The 15,991-nt window shown below is 39.7% G+C and overlaps 1 protein-coding gene across 1 annotated transcript; it reads right to left on the bottom strand.

Annotated features, from left to right (window-relative positions):
- Window positions 1-11,657: 11,657 nt before the first annotated feature.
- Window positions 11,658-12,116, bottom strand: LOC119725123 (alpha-N-acetylgalactosamine-specific lectin-like). Its single transcript, XM_038196484.1, has one exon. The coding sequence runs from the start codon at window positions 12,114-12,116 to the stop codon at window positions 11,658-11,660; it is 459 nt and encodes a 152-aa protein (XP_038052412.1).
- Window positions 12,117-15,991: the final 3,875 nt, after the last annotated feature.

Raw genomic sequence — 15,991 nt, 5'->3', positions numbered from 1 at the left:
AACCACCCATGGTTACATCATGTTTGAATGTTGAAGAGCGATTGATTATTTCCCCAAGGAATAAACGGGAAAACCGCCCCTTGCTAAAGTTTCGTGACGACTCCTCGTATAGCTGCAGGATGTGAGAAATGCCAGTTCACTATTGGTCAAAAGAGCGTACGGGCGATTCAAAATCGCTATACCGAACGATCGTTATTACGAACACTTTCTGTGGATCCACTGAAATACCTAACACTAACACGGCGTTCCAATGTAATACATAACATGTTCTAGAAGGTAGTGCATTTGTTCTGGTATAGCTAGGCATAGTCTGCCTATCGGTAGATATAAACTGACTTTGCCTTTTTCAAGCGAATGCTGGGCACTCCAAAGCAACAACACTTTTTTTTACATTTTTGGTATCAACAGTAGAACTTAGAATGTCAACCAAACCCCCCCCCCCCCTCTCTGGCTGGCAAATTCAGCTCCGACATCACAGCAGTCAAAAATCAATCAAAGTGACTGTTTTTAACAGTTAACGTGTAATACTTCCCTTGTTTATATGATACATGTAGGCATGCTTTGACTGGCAGCGATTGTTATTGCACTTTAGCGTCCTGCCCTTTTTGAAAAAAAGGAAGTGGGAGGCCCTTTTTTTCCCTCTTCAAAATGGCCGCCCAACCGGGCTATTTTTAAAGATACAAAATGTAGCCATCAGGTTTTTTATTTTTAAATGGCCGCCATTGGACTCAGGAAAGGACATGCATTTGTACCAGCTTTATATGGGCTAGCTGCAACAGACAAAGAGGCCAAAATGTGCAGTGCACTTCGAGCTCGTAAAATATTTCTGTGAAATGTGGATGATGATTAGGCCCTTAATGGCTCTATTTTTCAATGGAGCGTAGGCGTCCATTTTCAAAATGGCGATGGGCTTCAGGACTGCTTTTAGGGGTGATCATCTTTGGATGGAATTTTCTCCCAAAACTCATTGGTTAACCCCCCCACAAAATTGAACAGAAAATGAAAGATGATGAAATAAGCTGGTAATCCTTACTTTTAGGACACCTCTATTTTGTACGAGTTCTGTTCAAAACTGACTTTTGCAGATGACTGTCCAGTACCAAAGTGACTTTTGCAGGCTAAAGAAGTCTTTTTTCTTCAGACAAACTCATGTTAGTTATAATTTTGAAAGCACTTTCAAAGAAAATGTGACTTTCCTACCTTTTTTTGCAGTTCGCCATCTTGCTTTTTAAATTTATTTTCTGTTTGTCATCGTCGTCTTTAACCCCTCATAAATCAAAACCCTGCCCTCTTTCTACAAAATCAAACCTGCTGATATTCAAGAGGTGTCATTGCCAAATGTTCAAATGTGTCAATAAATATCAGAATGTCACTTTTGAGTGTCATAGTCAGCTGTTTTGGTGAGTCTTTTAACCTTATATAGGAAAGGGGTCCTAAAAGTAAGGATTACCCTTTTATTTGATGTACGTCTTGAACACCTCAGAGAGTTGTGAGTATTTTTCCTGAATTTCTGAAGTTGAAGCATTTATCATTGGGGTCTATGGAAATGTATTTATTTGTCTGCAACCATATTGGTTCTTCACTCACATTAAAATTTTCTTAACAAATGTTTCTTGAATACACTGCATGCATACATACATGTGCATTTCTTTTTTTACATAGTGAAGCTTCTTATGTACATGTACATACACTTCAAAATGTTGACGCTTGAGCGATACATAAAGAACGACAAGGCAAGTAAACGTTTATCGAGCCAGCCGACTGCAGTCCACATTCATGCACTGAGCGGGCATGAGTAAGTCCCTCAGACAGTAGAGGGAAAAGAACCGAGACAGAAACGAAGACGGAGAGATTTAATTAACTTGGGCTTTCACCTGCGCGCCGATCAAAGGACGGACCTCAAACGTGATTAACTACAATCGAGGCATCTGCTTTCACTATCGCTGCAACAAAACAGAGTTGGTTTTTTTTTTTTAACAGTCACCTGGGATCATGTCAATATTGTGGTTGGCATTCTATCCATCTGGGCTGTCTTTCATCCATCTCCATCAACGGAGAAAAGAATCTCAGGCCGGTTTAAAATCACTGCTAAATTTAGAAGAGCACATTGTATTCATAAATCTCTATAGAGTCGAGTAGGACAAGCTTAACCCTGATTTACCTAAACGTTTTGCTGCGAGGAACCATTATTTAATGAAGAAGTCTGAATTAGGGCATCCCTTTTTATTTCTATGGATCTCATATTTTTTTGCCTCTGAAGTCGGGTTGGTTGATAAATAAATGCTGAAAGTCTGAAGAAAAACAATTGCAAATTTTGCAACCATATACATGTACAGGTAGATGGCTTTACTAAATGATGCCAAGTGCATACTGTCTCTATTTTTTTTATACATTTTTTTTGCAATGCATTCATCGTGAGTTGATATCACTGAATAAAATAATAAAACCATGTTGGGCAAGATGTACAAAGCAGCTCAGGAATGTGTAATGTTTTGGCTGTAGTGGCTGCCATGACATGTATAACTGGCATACAGATGCTTCTCATTTGATTGGTGAACTCACATCACGAGACGTTCATTATTGCTTCCATTAACCCTAACCCACCTCACTCCTCCAAAATCCTCCTGGCGGTTTTGGAGGATTCTAGAGGATTGAGGATGAATGGTGATTGAATCAAATGAGGATTCTGGAGGATTGAGGATGAATGGTGATTGAAGCACATGAGGATTTTGGAGGATTGAGGATGAATGGTGATTGAAGCACAAGAGGATTTTGGAGGATTGAGGATGAATGCATTTTGAGGCAGGACTGTCTGATGATTTTGAAGGATTTGGCGTTGGTTATCCTTCATTCATAAATACCTCAGACAGTTTAGCCATTCCTATTGGTCGACAGCCCGTCACGTGGCCGGTATTAAACGGATGATAAAGACATGGCTAGCTGGTCTTAAACACTTTTCCAGTGTCACAATAAAATGTGGACTCCTAAAAATCCAGTGCCTCTTATCGTTTCATTGGTTGAACGTTCACAATCCTCACGTAGGCATGCGCAACACTACCAGGGAGTTAGAATTTTATAGTTCAAAATTCAAAACGCAACGCGCCAGGTGCGTTCTGCGCGACATCGCGTAGAACATGATACGCGCGCGTCAATCTCCATAAAAGGGTTGTTTTCATCTTACTCGCCAGCTGAACACTCCATTATTTTGCAGGAGGGATGTTTCAAAAAGCATAAAGTGAATTTGTTGAACAAAATCGGGATGTTTTGAACGAATTATATGATTTTTTTTTACCGAAAAGGTATTTATGAATGGGAATAAATATGTACTCCGTCGGTATTTATCACTCTGTTTAATACCACTTAGAGTCTGGGTGCTGATAATTACCCTCGCCTCCGGCTCGGGTAATTATCAGCACCCAGACTCTAAGTGGTATTAAACAGAGTGATAAAAACCTCCGGAGCACACATTTATTCCCTTATTTAAACACGAGTGCAAAGTTTTGGGATGAGGAGGATTTTGGAGGATTGAGGATGAATGCATTTTGAGGCAGGACTGTCTGACAATTTTGAAAAATTTAGGCGGAGTTGAAAAATTTTGGAGGATTTTGGAGGATTGAGGATGGTTGTAAGCAACAAGGGCCTAGGGGGTTAGGGTTAACGCCGGGGCGCAAAAAGTCCCCTTCACCCATGGTGACTGAATGTGATTTACTAATCAACAGTTACATGTACGATCATCCTTGTTCCATGGCGCGGTATTTGTGTGCAAATGCATGCTGGTGTGTGCGTTGAGCGTATTGTTCCCAAGAGCCAATAGCTACATGTACCTGGCTCACAGAGTTGGGTTCAAACATTTTGTGAAGGGGTGGTTTGGAAGGGAGAAATTCATTTCCCACCAATTTTGTATTGAAATAGAAGTCCAAAATAATGCAGTTCAGTTGCCTGCTGAATCCAACATTTTGCAGCAGGAATGTACACAAGGGGTTTAAATACTGCTCAATCCAACAGGCTCCATCGGGTATATAATATACATGTAGTTGGATCCTGTTGGATTCAGCAGGGTTAGGGTTAATGAGTTTCACCTTGCCCTTCGGAACGAGATTCACTTTGTTCCGTCTTTCAACTCTGGTTCATAAGGGTCTTGTTTTTCAGGGTTTCAATCATGAATAGCCGGCAAGCATATATCGACCTCCCATGGCGACGGCCATCAACAGGAAATTTAGTAATGACTGAACGCTATGTTTGTAACGCTCGTTCACACAAAGCCTTGAACCCATACACGTAGGTATGCAGGCATGAAGTTTCGCTGCATCCATTTCTCTTCTTCCCAAACCGGACCCCAAAAAAATCTCCAAATTGTCACTGACCAAAACAGGAACTAGCCTCCAGGAAGAAAAGACCTCATAATTCTCAACTGGCAAGAGGAAAACGTTTATTTCTGTCCGAAAGAATGTTGAGGATCCTTTCAAGTTACATGGGAAGTTAAATTCAACATGCACATCTCCGAGTCCGAGTAAAAAAGGCAGTGGCTATTTGACCGTGAACCGAACCTGGATTATTTTCAGTATTGTACTGGCGCGCACGGCACCAATATGCGCAGTGAGTGTTTTGGGGGGACTTAGAAATTTTAGAAAGAATGTTGCAACCTGACCCCACTTTTTCTTATTACATCATCCGATGTATATATCATCTGAATAAAGGTCAGCCATTGCATAAATGTTGGAAAGACATGAATCTGGGAGTGAGAAACATTTCCATTTTTTAAGGAAATAGGCCTACTTAGAAAATGTTCTTGACCCTCCATAGATTTAATACATAACTGCTGAAGTGGTGCCTGGATACTACATTCATTCCGAAATTTCTGCCCAAACGAATTTTTTGTCTGGTTCCACTACTACTAGTACTAGCATTACCAATGCGACTTTGACTTAAAAGAGTTGGGAATCAGACTAATATTAGAATTTCGGACTTTATTTCCCTTTTAAAAAAAGTCCTCCAGGGCCACCAATCACAAAAAGAAGATGAAATACTTTGCAAATAAATGTAGGATTCGATTTAAAACAATAACAGAAGACAATAAGCCTAGGCTATGGAATTATTGCATTATTTTAATTAAATTAAAGTTAAACTCACATAATCACACGGTGACTGACAGTGACACTGACAGTGTGTGAATCACACCAAAAAAATTACTAAAATTAGTGAAAAATGGAATTGGCCTGAACAGAAACTATATACTATTATTACCGACAAAGTGATATGACAGACAACTTCCCCTTTGATTCTGTGAACCAAACATGCCAAACGCCGAAAACACACGGCATTTTGTACAACACACGTACAAATGTACACACAGGTCTCCATGCACAAAATCACATCCCATTGCCTTGTGTACACTATTTCACAACTCCCCAAAAAATATCCGTGAAAATTCTCCTACCTTTGCGAAGTTACGCTCGACCAATAATAATGCCAGAAGCATCCATATCTGTACAATAAGCCTCATGGTGATTTCGGCCAACCGGCCCGGTTCTTACTCCCTGATAAACTGTTCAAAAATGTCACAAAATGTACGATTCCGACTGTCAAAAGTTTCCACAAATGTATCGTTTATCACACTATCGCAACGTCGATCGCGCATGTAAACTGGAACTATATTGTAAGCGAGCAAGCTATTAAGTGAGTCCTACGCCTCGGCAGGCGATGACAAAACCGAGCGCAGTAATATTATTTTCGATAAGAGATTATTTTATTCGACTCGGAGCTGTGAATATTTGACCAGAAATTTATCGTTCTCACATGTCGTTGATATTTCATTCTTATTTTAGTGTTTCTGAGATATTTTTCAATAATCTCCCAATATATCATTCCTTAAAAAGCCAAATCGCAGGGTAAATTATTTTGTTTGATGAATAATTAATCTCACTGGTATCCTGCTATAAATCTCCTCAGATAACACGGCTGGTTGACGATCACCTATGACTAATTGTACCCGATGACCTCATGACGTCAGAATGAACGGAACATCACCTTCCGGGAAAAAGCCAACAAATGAATCACCGTTTGCGTAATAACTTAGGAACTTTGATAAGAAAAGGGATGTGTTCAGTTTCCATCCTCGTATTGCAAAACTCCACCCACCCCTCCCGTTTTAAATACAAAAAGGAAAAAGAAAAACAAGTTTAAAGTTTTTTCAAAGCTGTTACTTTTTCGAATGGACAATTAAAAAGAAAGTACACCCTAAAAACTGGTGATGGTGCAGCCTAGCCCGAGCTTTTAATAAGTAAACATCTTGCTATGGTGGCCCTGAAGGGACATCGCATATCGCAAACGTGTGCGCATACGTATGCAATGTCGCGAAATTTATCGCGAATATGTGCGCACACGTATGCGATGTCGCGAAATTTATCGCGAATATATGCGCACACGTATGCGGAAATCAATTTTGAAAGTTTGAAACTTGCGCGCGCAAATTTCAAACTCGCGCAAGTAGCAAGTTTGCGCTCGACAGTACTAGTAGTAACGATTGCACGAGGAACAGCGTGCGCGTGAAGGTTTATTAGTCAGACCCTATTTATATCTAACAGTACGTCTAGATTCCAGACTAGCTGCTACAACTCCCCAGTTCATTAGGAATTTTACTGAAAGGTATGCGACAAAGTATGCAATAAAATTCACGACATTGCAAACAAATTCGCATACGTGTGCGCACATATTCGCGAATTGTTTCACGACATCGCATACGTGTGCGCACATATTCGCGATTAATTTCACGACATCGCATACGTGTGCGCACACGTTTGCGATATGCGATGTCCCTTCAGGGCCACCATATCTTGCACATAGAACACAAACAGACATTTTGTGTACGTTGTGAACTTTTGTGTGAATTGAAGCCCATTTTGCAGTAGATCCGTTAAGGATGAGAAAACACAGTTGGCATGGAGGGTGCCCTCAGTCGTTGGGATAGGGGTAGATAAATAGATGGCGCTCTTTCACAAAGTCAACCCAGCAAATCGTAAAGTCAACTTTTGTGTGCAGTGATGGGCGCAAGAACGGGCTTTTTCGTAATTGCGCAATAAAGTTCAAGAAACCTTTTTTGGTCACAGAGAACTGCTGAATGTTTCATATCTCAACAACAACACAAAAAAAACAAATAAAAAATCACCGAACTTCCGACTGACAATCACTGACATGTTAAACATCGTCACGATCAAAATAGAATAGAGGTCATTATGAACGGCCCAATATTTTGTTTGCAAACTACTCTTTCTTAGTGACTTGTTTGAGATTGATCACTTCTCCACGAAAACTCAAAACAAACTACAAAAAACAAAAACAAATTACACCCCTACAAAACAAAACAAACAAACAACCCCCAGCAACCCAACAAATCACTTCCCCATCCCGCCCAAAAAAAAAACAAAAAAGAAAAAGATATAAATCAACGAAACTTGAAAAAAAGGAATTCTGCATTTTTATCAGGAAAACATCATGCGTTTAATTTGTAAGTAAGCTCATCAAATTTTTAAAGTGAGACCTGATTAAATCTGTGGTGTGTTGTTGTTGTTGTTGATGTAATGTAATGGCACGTTCGGCAAACTAGTGCCCTTTGTGCCATAAGCAATACTTCTGCGTTACAGAACAGTAGGCTAATCAGCCAAAAAAGACGTACGACATGAAAAACAAAGACACTTCGTGAGAGCTGCGAGAGACAAAAGGAAAGAAATGCCAAAAAAACATCCAAGCAGTGACAGTTCGGTAAAGCATGGAGGCAGGAGTGGGGGGAGCGCCAATGATCCGCCGAACATGCAGTGTCGCTGGTGCCCTGCAAGGCCGGACCGTTCACCATGCAATTTAAGGGCCCGGGCCCCGCCGGGTTCGTCGCAGGTCCGCAACGCCTTCAGGTGATGAGGGCAACACTGTGTCCAGCCAACCATCGACGCTCCCCTCTCCCGCACATGCGCAAAATGTACAATATCAAGGAGGTGTGGCTAAGCAGAATAGATAAGAGTTGTAATGGAGGCGTGGCAAAACAATTAGATGTTTATGTTGCATTTGTGGATATATCGTAGAATTTCGTCACAGTTATGTTTCTGACCTAACTGTGGTGTGGATATTCCGATCACAGAAAGTTAAAACGTTGCACGCTATATCCTGCGGCAATTTGATTCCATCGACTATAGGCAAAAATTGATAACACAAATATTTCACAAATTAAATACATGTCACGGGTAAAACAAAAAAAAACCATAACTGTTTAATTTTATCATTTCTAAAGGAAGAACTAATTTCTCTGCTTTTGATGCACCACTGAAGCCTATATCCGCCGAACTATTTATTTCTTCATTTGTTTGTCGTGTTAACGAGTTAACTGATCGTCTCATTCGCATTTCTTCCACTTACAGGTGAAACAGTTTAGTTCCTAATTATTTTATAAGCTACGAATTATTCTTGTGAAGTCACTCTACTGTACTTTATTTCGTCAATGTTTTATGTCAGGTTTTTTTTTTTTTTTTTTTTTTTTTTTTTTAGAAAGGTCGTGTTTTATGCCGTAAAAGCAATCGCCCTGTGTACAAACTTGACAAAGTGCCGATTGCATGATTAGGCCTTATACTCTAGGGTTTTTTTTGTTCTGAAACTGTTTTCCACAGAATGGCAAATGAAAAGAACACAGAACTTATGTTCCTTCCTGTAATTTATATTTTGTTCATAAATTGTTAGTATGTCCACAAAATGGCCGCCGGTACCCAATACTGGTCTTGGAGGGAAACGAATTGCGATTCAAATGTTCTCATTTCTGTTCAAACGTGATGCTTAGAATTAATGATATTATTTCCTTTTTGACATTATGATAGCTTAATATGGTAATTAGGCTGAAAGAATGTCAAAGCATTTTCTATTTATTTCTGGGAGACAATATGTCGAAAGTGGTTACTCTTGAAACATATCATTGTCCATGTTTGTAATATTAACGTTAAATAATTCACTAATTCACTATCCACTTCGTCAACGGACGAGTTAACTTAGTCATGTTTTCATCTCTTCAATTTACAGAATAAAATCACAGAGAATATTCGAAGAAACCGTTTTCCTCCTCTACATGTATACAAGGTGAGTAAAAAAAATGAAACCCAAATGTTTGGACTATTGCTTTTGTGAAGTTCTGCATGTAGCAAGTACATGAGTGATTTGAACTAAAAGAAAGCTTATGATTTGGGCTTTCATATCCTAGATTTTGAAAGTGCTACATGCAGAACTTCACTAAATCAATCTGTGAGAACTTTTACATTTGTTTACAGTCACGACCGAATATAATACAGGATTATTTTTAACTGCCCAAATGTTTCCCGAAAACGTCGACTGTTCCAGAGGCTTGTTTGAGCTTTTTAAAACACCTCTCAAACACAAACCCGAGGCTAAGACTTCAAGAAAAAAAAAGCTCTGGCAAATTCTTACTGTACTAATTCCACATTTTAATTAACATCAACACAGCACACCATTACGACAGTTTAATGACAATTTGTGAAAACAATCAGGGCCTATATGCGTTCAATGTTTGCGTTATATACTAGTGATACCCGCGATTCTTTATCACATGACGTCACATTCCCTGCGATGACGACGCAATCTTGACTACACTTGCCTATGCTCATGTTGTTATATTGTGGTCTTGGTTTGTGCCAAGTTTGAAGTCAATCCGATGAACGGAAGTGTACAATGTCATAGTTGGGATTATAGAACATGGATATGACTGTCAGAAAAGACCTAATGCCACATGCTTTCCTGCGGCAAATTTGATTTCAGGTATTAAAACTGGTAACACATTATATTTCACAAAAAACACAAGCGACTTCATGGGAAAACCTCCTCAGTCGAAAATATCCTCTTTGAAGAAGTTGAAACTATCGTATTTGATACAAATGTAATATATACCTCAAGAGAAATTCCAAGTGATGCAATGTGCACAAATAACATCCATAATTCCTTTTAAATCTAACTACGAATTGTACTTATTATTATTTGTTAATATTTCACAAATACACAAGCAACTTCATGGGAAAAAATCTCCTCAGTCGAAAATTAGCCTACTTAACTTAAAACAAAAAACTGTTGTGCTTGATGACACACATATATTTACCTCGAGAGAAATTGAAAGTGATTAAAGTAATGTGCACGGATAACATCCAACTCCATTTAGATCTGAATACTTTTTTTTCAAACATTTCCTTCCAAGGTATACATATTCCGATTATAGAAAATGTATATTGTAGAAATGATAATAAATGTCGAATGCTATCCAAGCGGAAAATCTAATTCCAGGTTGACTAAAACTGGAAACACCACTTTTACACAAGCGACTTTTTGGGAAAAAAATCTCCTCATTCGAAAATTAGCCGACTTAACTGTTTTTTTTTTAAACTATCGTGCTTGACACAAAATTAATTACTTCGAGAGAAATTGAAAGTGATGCAATGTGCACAAATAACATGCATAATTCCTTTTAAATCTAACTACGAATTGTACTTATTATTATTTGTTATTATTTTCATTCTAATGAAAGAGAGCCTCTGATAAAGGGTTTGTCATAGTCTGGTTTCCAGACCAAAAGATGCTGACTATTCTGACAAATCTTGAAGGTCAGGTTGGCGCCACACCTAAAGATGAACATGACCAAAAACGGGCAGGAGTGCACGTTTCCAAAAATGTTCGAAGCTTACCGATTACATTTCGTTGACATTCGGATATGTTCGCGAATCGGTCGGGTATTTCCGGACGTAAAGTAACCGTCAGGCTTGTTATCAGTTTTGAAAAAAAAAATTGAATTCATAAATTCATAACTTGCATTAAAAAAAATGTAATTCCATGCATGCGCGCGTGCAAGACTGCAAGTATCTGTATATGAAAATGGTCATTATAGAAGTTGCCAACTTATACACTTACATTATTAGCCGCTATAATGACCTGAGATTTGCATTTGGTCTGGAAACCGGAAAAGTCGTAGACTATAGAGCTGAAAAAAGCGCAGTGATGAATGCCCTATCGCGTGTACATGTATCAAGAATAAACTGTCGCGTAGGTTCTTAAAAAGGGTCTCTTCCTCGCTGTTTATACCGGTGTCATGACTTGGTCTTTCAGGTTGTTTGTTGTTTGGACAGACCTCGACACAGTTTCTCATCGGCACGGTAAACGTTAGGCGCAACGTGACTGACACTCAAGTCTAGCGATGGTCGCTCCATGCCAGCCAATCAGGTGGTGGACATTACAGTTTCTCCCATATTCGTGGTAGATGTGCACCGTATAAGTTATACCACCATACTTGGAATGTCACGCATAGTACAGCGTAGCCATGGCGCTCAGTTCAGCGGCCATTTTGCTTTCAAAGTTCTTCCCCTAGAAACAAGCTTTGCATGACTGCTTTCCAGATACTTTGGCTAAGTTTCATATACTGATGTAACAAAACATTAACAGTGGGAAAAGATGCAGTGTTCCTGACAGCTCTTCTGAGTTGACAGGTAACCGTCTGCACCTCTGTGTCTGTCCTAAGTTGAAATGTTGTTTCTGAGCATTGACTTGCCGTAGATATTGAGACGCGACAATCGACTTGCCGTAGATATTGCTTATATAATAATTATTTGCGGGTGACAAAATGACAATCTCTAAGCGATCCGCGCCATCTTGCAGACGAAATTACGCGAGTTTGTACACCACTGAAGGGCCCAGAGTATGTCATACATGGGGACGCAATTCCACCCGTCATTAACGCCTGTATTTGGGTACCCATCGCGCCAGCTCGAAAACCCGGTGCTAGAACCATCGGTCCAGCTGAAGCCCCCGCTGTAACTGTATCCAATCCAGAAACCTGAGACCCCCGAAGCTTTCGCGTAGGCATATATGAACTGGTTCTCCTCATCGCTGGTAACCGATGCCAGATGAGCCGGTCTTCCAGGGTTGGAGAGACTTTGGCAGTGGTTCTCAGCCTGGTTGAAATTTTTCTTAAGACTGATACCCAAGTAGCAGTGGTCTCCCCATGCTCGCCAAGGATATGGACACCCCGTGTTTCTTTCGATGCTCCTGCATCTTCCATCTACTTTTAGGACTGTCTGAAGCAGAACCATGACAAGTATTGACTTAATCATTTCGTAGTCTAAACGAAACAGCATCAGTGTCCGACTCTTTTGTATTTAAGGCGACATCAGGCAGCTGCTCCTAGCTAGGAGACAGTTAATTCACAGCTTCCCCGCGGAGAAATTGCTTCAACCACGAATTACACACGAGTACAGTTTCGAATCCTTACCAAACATAGTCTGGCGACGAGACTGTTTTGCAGCGGTAGCTAGGTAGCGGCAATTAATTTTCGAGGAGCTCAATTAGCCGAGACCAGTGTGGCAGACTAAGTAATAATTCTGCATAAAATAATTATAGTCCCCCCGGTAAGCATTATATTATTTTCTTTTCTCTCATAAATTGGTAACTAAGGCTAACGAGCTTCGTTCATTTATATTGCAGTATACTAACTCGTGAAAAAAACCCAACGCAACCTTTAATTTATAGCCTTGGGCTTCCTCTTAAGCTTTTCGCCAAAAATGTCAATTAGGCGTCGATGGAAATTCGCTGAAGCGCAAAGTCAACATAAAAAAATACAAAAGCGGCTCTATCAATTCCCTGGCTGTACTTTTTGGCATCAACGAGTACGCGCATTTACACTGGGTGTAATCCATATACATTGAATAAAAAGACCATATTAGGCCCAAAAAAAAAAAATTCGGTCTCTGGTCAGACCAAAGTTCCGGGATTGACGCGGCCACGCGGCTTTTTTTTTTTTTTCAAGCTTGGATTGTACAGACAAGGTGGGTACTATTTTGCTTTTTTGGTGTCCTCATGTACATTGGTGTCTTCCATAATTTGCCTTGGTGCTTTCGATCATTTGCCTTGGTGCAATTTCACATTCCTTGGTGCTCTTTGGTAAAAAAAAAATGAGGAGGTGCGGAAATAGAGGGCGCTGTTGGAGCTACCGCGGAACATTTTGGAAAAAAAAAAGATCGACACGCATGATTAAAATCGACGCGCGCGCTGACCAGAGACCGACTTATTTTTTTTTTGTGGCCTTATCAGCAGCGCGTGCATAGGTCTGGCCTGGAGGGTCACGTGCTGGAGGAAATTATTCGTGCAATGCAATCACAATGCAGTGCGCCACCAAGAGTTTGCCACCCTTGGTGCCCTCTAGTACATGATTTTTGAGTAGGTTAGGGAATGAAACTACAACATACATGTATATTACAATATAAAATGCGGTACACACTGTAAACAAGTTAAGTAAAATTTACCGCCGTTAACGAAAAGTATACAGGGTGAGTAAAAACAAGGGAACCCAAATGGCAGGACCAATTTCTTTCATGAATTTCTGCATGAGCAATATCAAAATCTAGGATATGAAAGCCCAATTAATAAGCTTCCTTTTAGTACAGGAATCATTCAAATCACTCATATACTCTTCAGGTTACGGAATTTTAAACACAACCACCGTTTTAAAGCTCTGTCCAAGGATCACAAAAAAATGTAGGTGTTCTTTCAGCAAAACGAAAACAATTCACATAGGGATGTGTGTGAATTGTTTTCGTTTTCCTGAAAGAACATATTTTTTTTCGTGATCCGTAGACAGAACGTTAAAAAGGTGGTTGTGTTTAAAATTCCTTTGCTTGAAAATTGACATTGAAATTGAAACGTGAACCAGACAATTTTTTTTGCAATGCGTCGACTGTTTCTGGGCTTGCTCGAGATTTCACACTATTCCACAACCCCCCCCCCCCCCAAATATAAACCCGAAACTGAGACCTCTAACTGAAACAACTTAGGCAAATTCTCACTGTGCTAATACCATATTTTAATTAACAACAGCAACGCAACACACATCCACGACAGAATTAATGATAATCTGTGAAAACAATATGCGTTCAACGTTTTTTCTGTGAGACCCAATTATATGTTAGGTACAGATATTCCGATCAAAGACTATGGGTGTGCCAGAAAAGATCTAAATGTCGCACACTATAATTGAGCGGCGTAGTTGATTCCAGGTTGACCAAAACTAATGGTTACACAAATATTTTACGAATACAATCAACTTCATGGGAAAAAAATCTCCTCAGTCGAAAATTAGCCTACTTAACTTAAAACTAAAAACTGTTGTGCTTGATGACACAAATATATTTACCTCGAGAGAAATTGAAAGTGATTAAAGTAATGTGCACGGATAACATCCAACTCCATTTAGATCTGAATACTTTTTGTTTTCAAACATTTCCTTCCAAGGTATACATATTCCGATTATAGAAAATGTATATTTCAGAAATGATACTAAATGTCGCATGCTATCCAAGCGGAAAATTTAATTCCAGGTTGACTAAAACTGAAACACCACTTTTACACAAGCGACTTTTTGGGGAAAAAATCTCCTCATTCGAAAATTAGCCGACTAATAACTGGTTTTTTGTTTAAACTATGGTGCTTGACACAAATTTATTTACTTCGAGGGAAATTGAAAGTGATGCAATGTGCACCAAATAACATCCATAATTCCTTTTAAATCTAAATTGTACTGATTATTATTTGTTATTATTTTCATTCTAATGAAAGAGAGCCTCTGATAAAGGGTTTGTCATAGTCTGATTTCCAGACCAAAAGGTGCTGACTATTCTGACAAATCTTGTAGATCAGGTTGGCGCCACACCTAAAAATGAACATGACCAAAAACGGGCAGGAGTGCCCGTTTCCGAAAATGTTCGAAGCTTACCGATTACATTTCGTTGACATTCGGATATGTTCTCATATAGGTCGGGTATTTCCGGACGTAAAGCAACCGTCAGGCTTATTATCAATTTTGAAGAAAAAAATATTGAGTTCATAAATCCATAACTTGCATTAAAAAAAATGTAATGCCATGCATGCGCGCGTGCAAGACTGCAAGTATCTGTATATGAAAATGGTCATTATAGAAGTTGCCAACTTATACACTTACATTATTAGCCGCTATAATGACCTGAGATTTGTATTTGGTCTGGAAACCGGAAAAATCGTAGCCTGTAGAGCTGAAAAAATCTGGCATTCAAATACAACTGCAACTGATCGAGTTCATTGTCAAGCTACCTACGAAAATCAGCAATGTGCAGCATAATCATACAAGCAATCAGCATTTTGATTAATCTTCATTTATCACGGACAAAATTACGCGGGTTTGTACACCACTGAACGGTCCAGACCAGGGTTTCCCACGACAAGGCATCCTATCCCGGCGCTTATTGCCCGACAAAGGATCCATCAATCCAGTTCCAATGGACCGTGTTCACAGCGGTTCCAAAGGCGTCCAGCGCAGTGATGAATGCCCTATCGCGTGTACATGTATCAAGAACAAATGGTCGCGTAGGTTCTTAAAAAGGGTCTCTTCCTAACTGTTTATACCGGTGACATATGACTTGGTCTTTTCAGGTTGTTTGTTGTTTGGACAGACCTCGACACAGTTTCTCATCGGCACGGTAAACGTTAGGCGCAACGTGACTGACACTCAAGCATAGCGATGGTCGCTTCATGCCAGCCAATCAGGTGGTGGACATCACAGTTTCTCCCATATTCGTGGTAGATGTGCACCGTATAAGTTATACCACCATACTTGGAATGTCACGCATAGACAGCGTAGCCATGGCGCTCAGTTCAGCGGCCATTTTGCTTTCAAAATTCTTCCCCTAGAAACAAGTTTCGCATGACTGCTTTCCAAATACTTTGGCTAAGTTTCATTCACTGATGTAACAAAACATTAACAGTGGGAAAAGATGCAGTGTTCCTGACAGCTCTTATGAGTTGACAGGTAACCGTCTGCACCTCTGTGTCTGTCCTAGGTTGAAATTGTTTCAGACATTGACTTGCCGTAGATATTGAGATGCGACAATTGACTTGCCGGTGATAGTGCTTACATAATTATTTGCCGATGATCTATATT

The sequence above is a fragment of the Patiria miniata genome, unplaced genomic scaffold (genome assembly GCF_015706575.1).
Source record: "Patiria miniata isolate m_02_andy unplaced genomic scaffold, ASM1570657v1 HiC_scaffold_18, whole genome shotgun sequence".
In the NCBI taxonomy this organism is placed as follows: domain Eukaryota; kingdom Metazoa; phylum Echinodermata; class Asteroidea; order Valvatida; family Asterinidae; genus Patiria; species Patiria miniata.
This window is presented reverse-complemented; position numbering and strand designations above follow the sequence as displayed.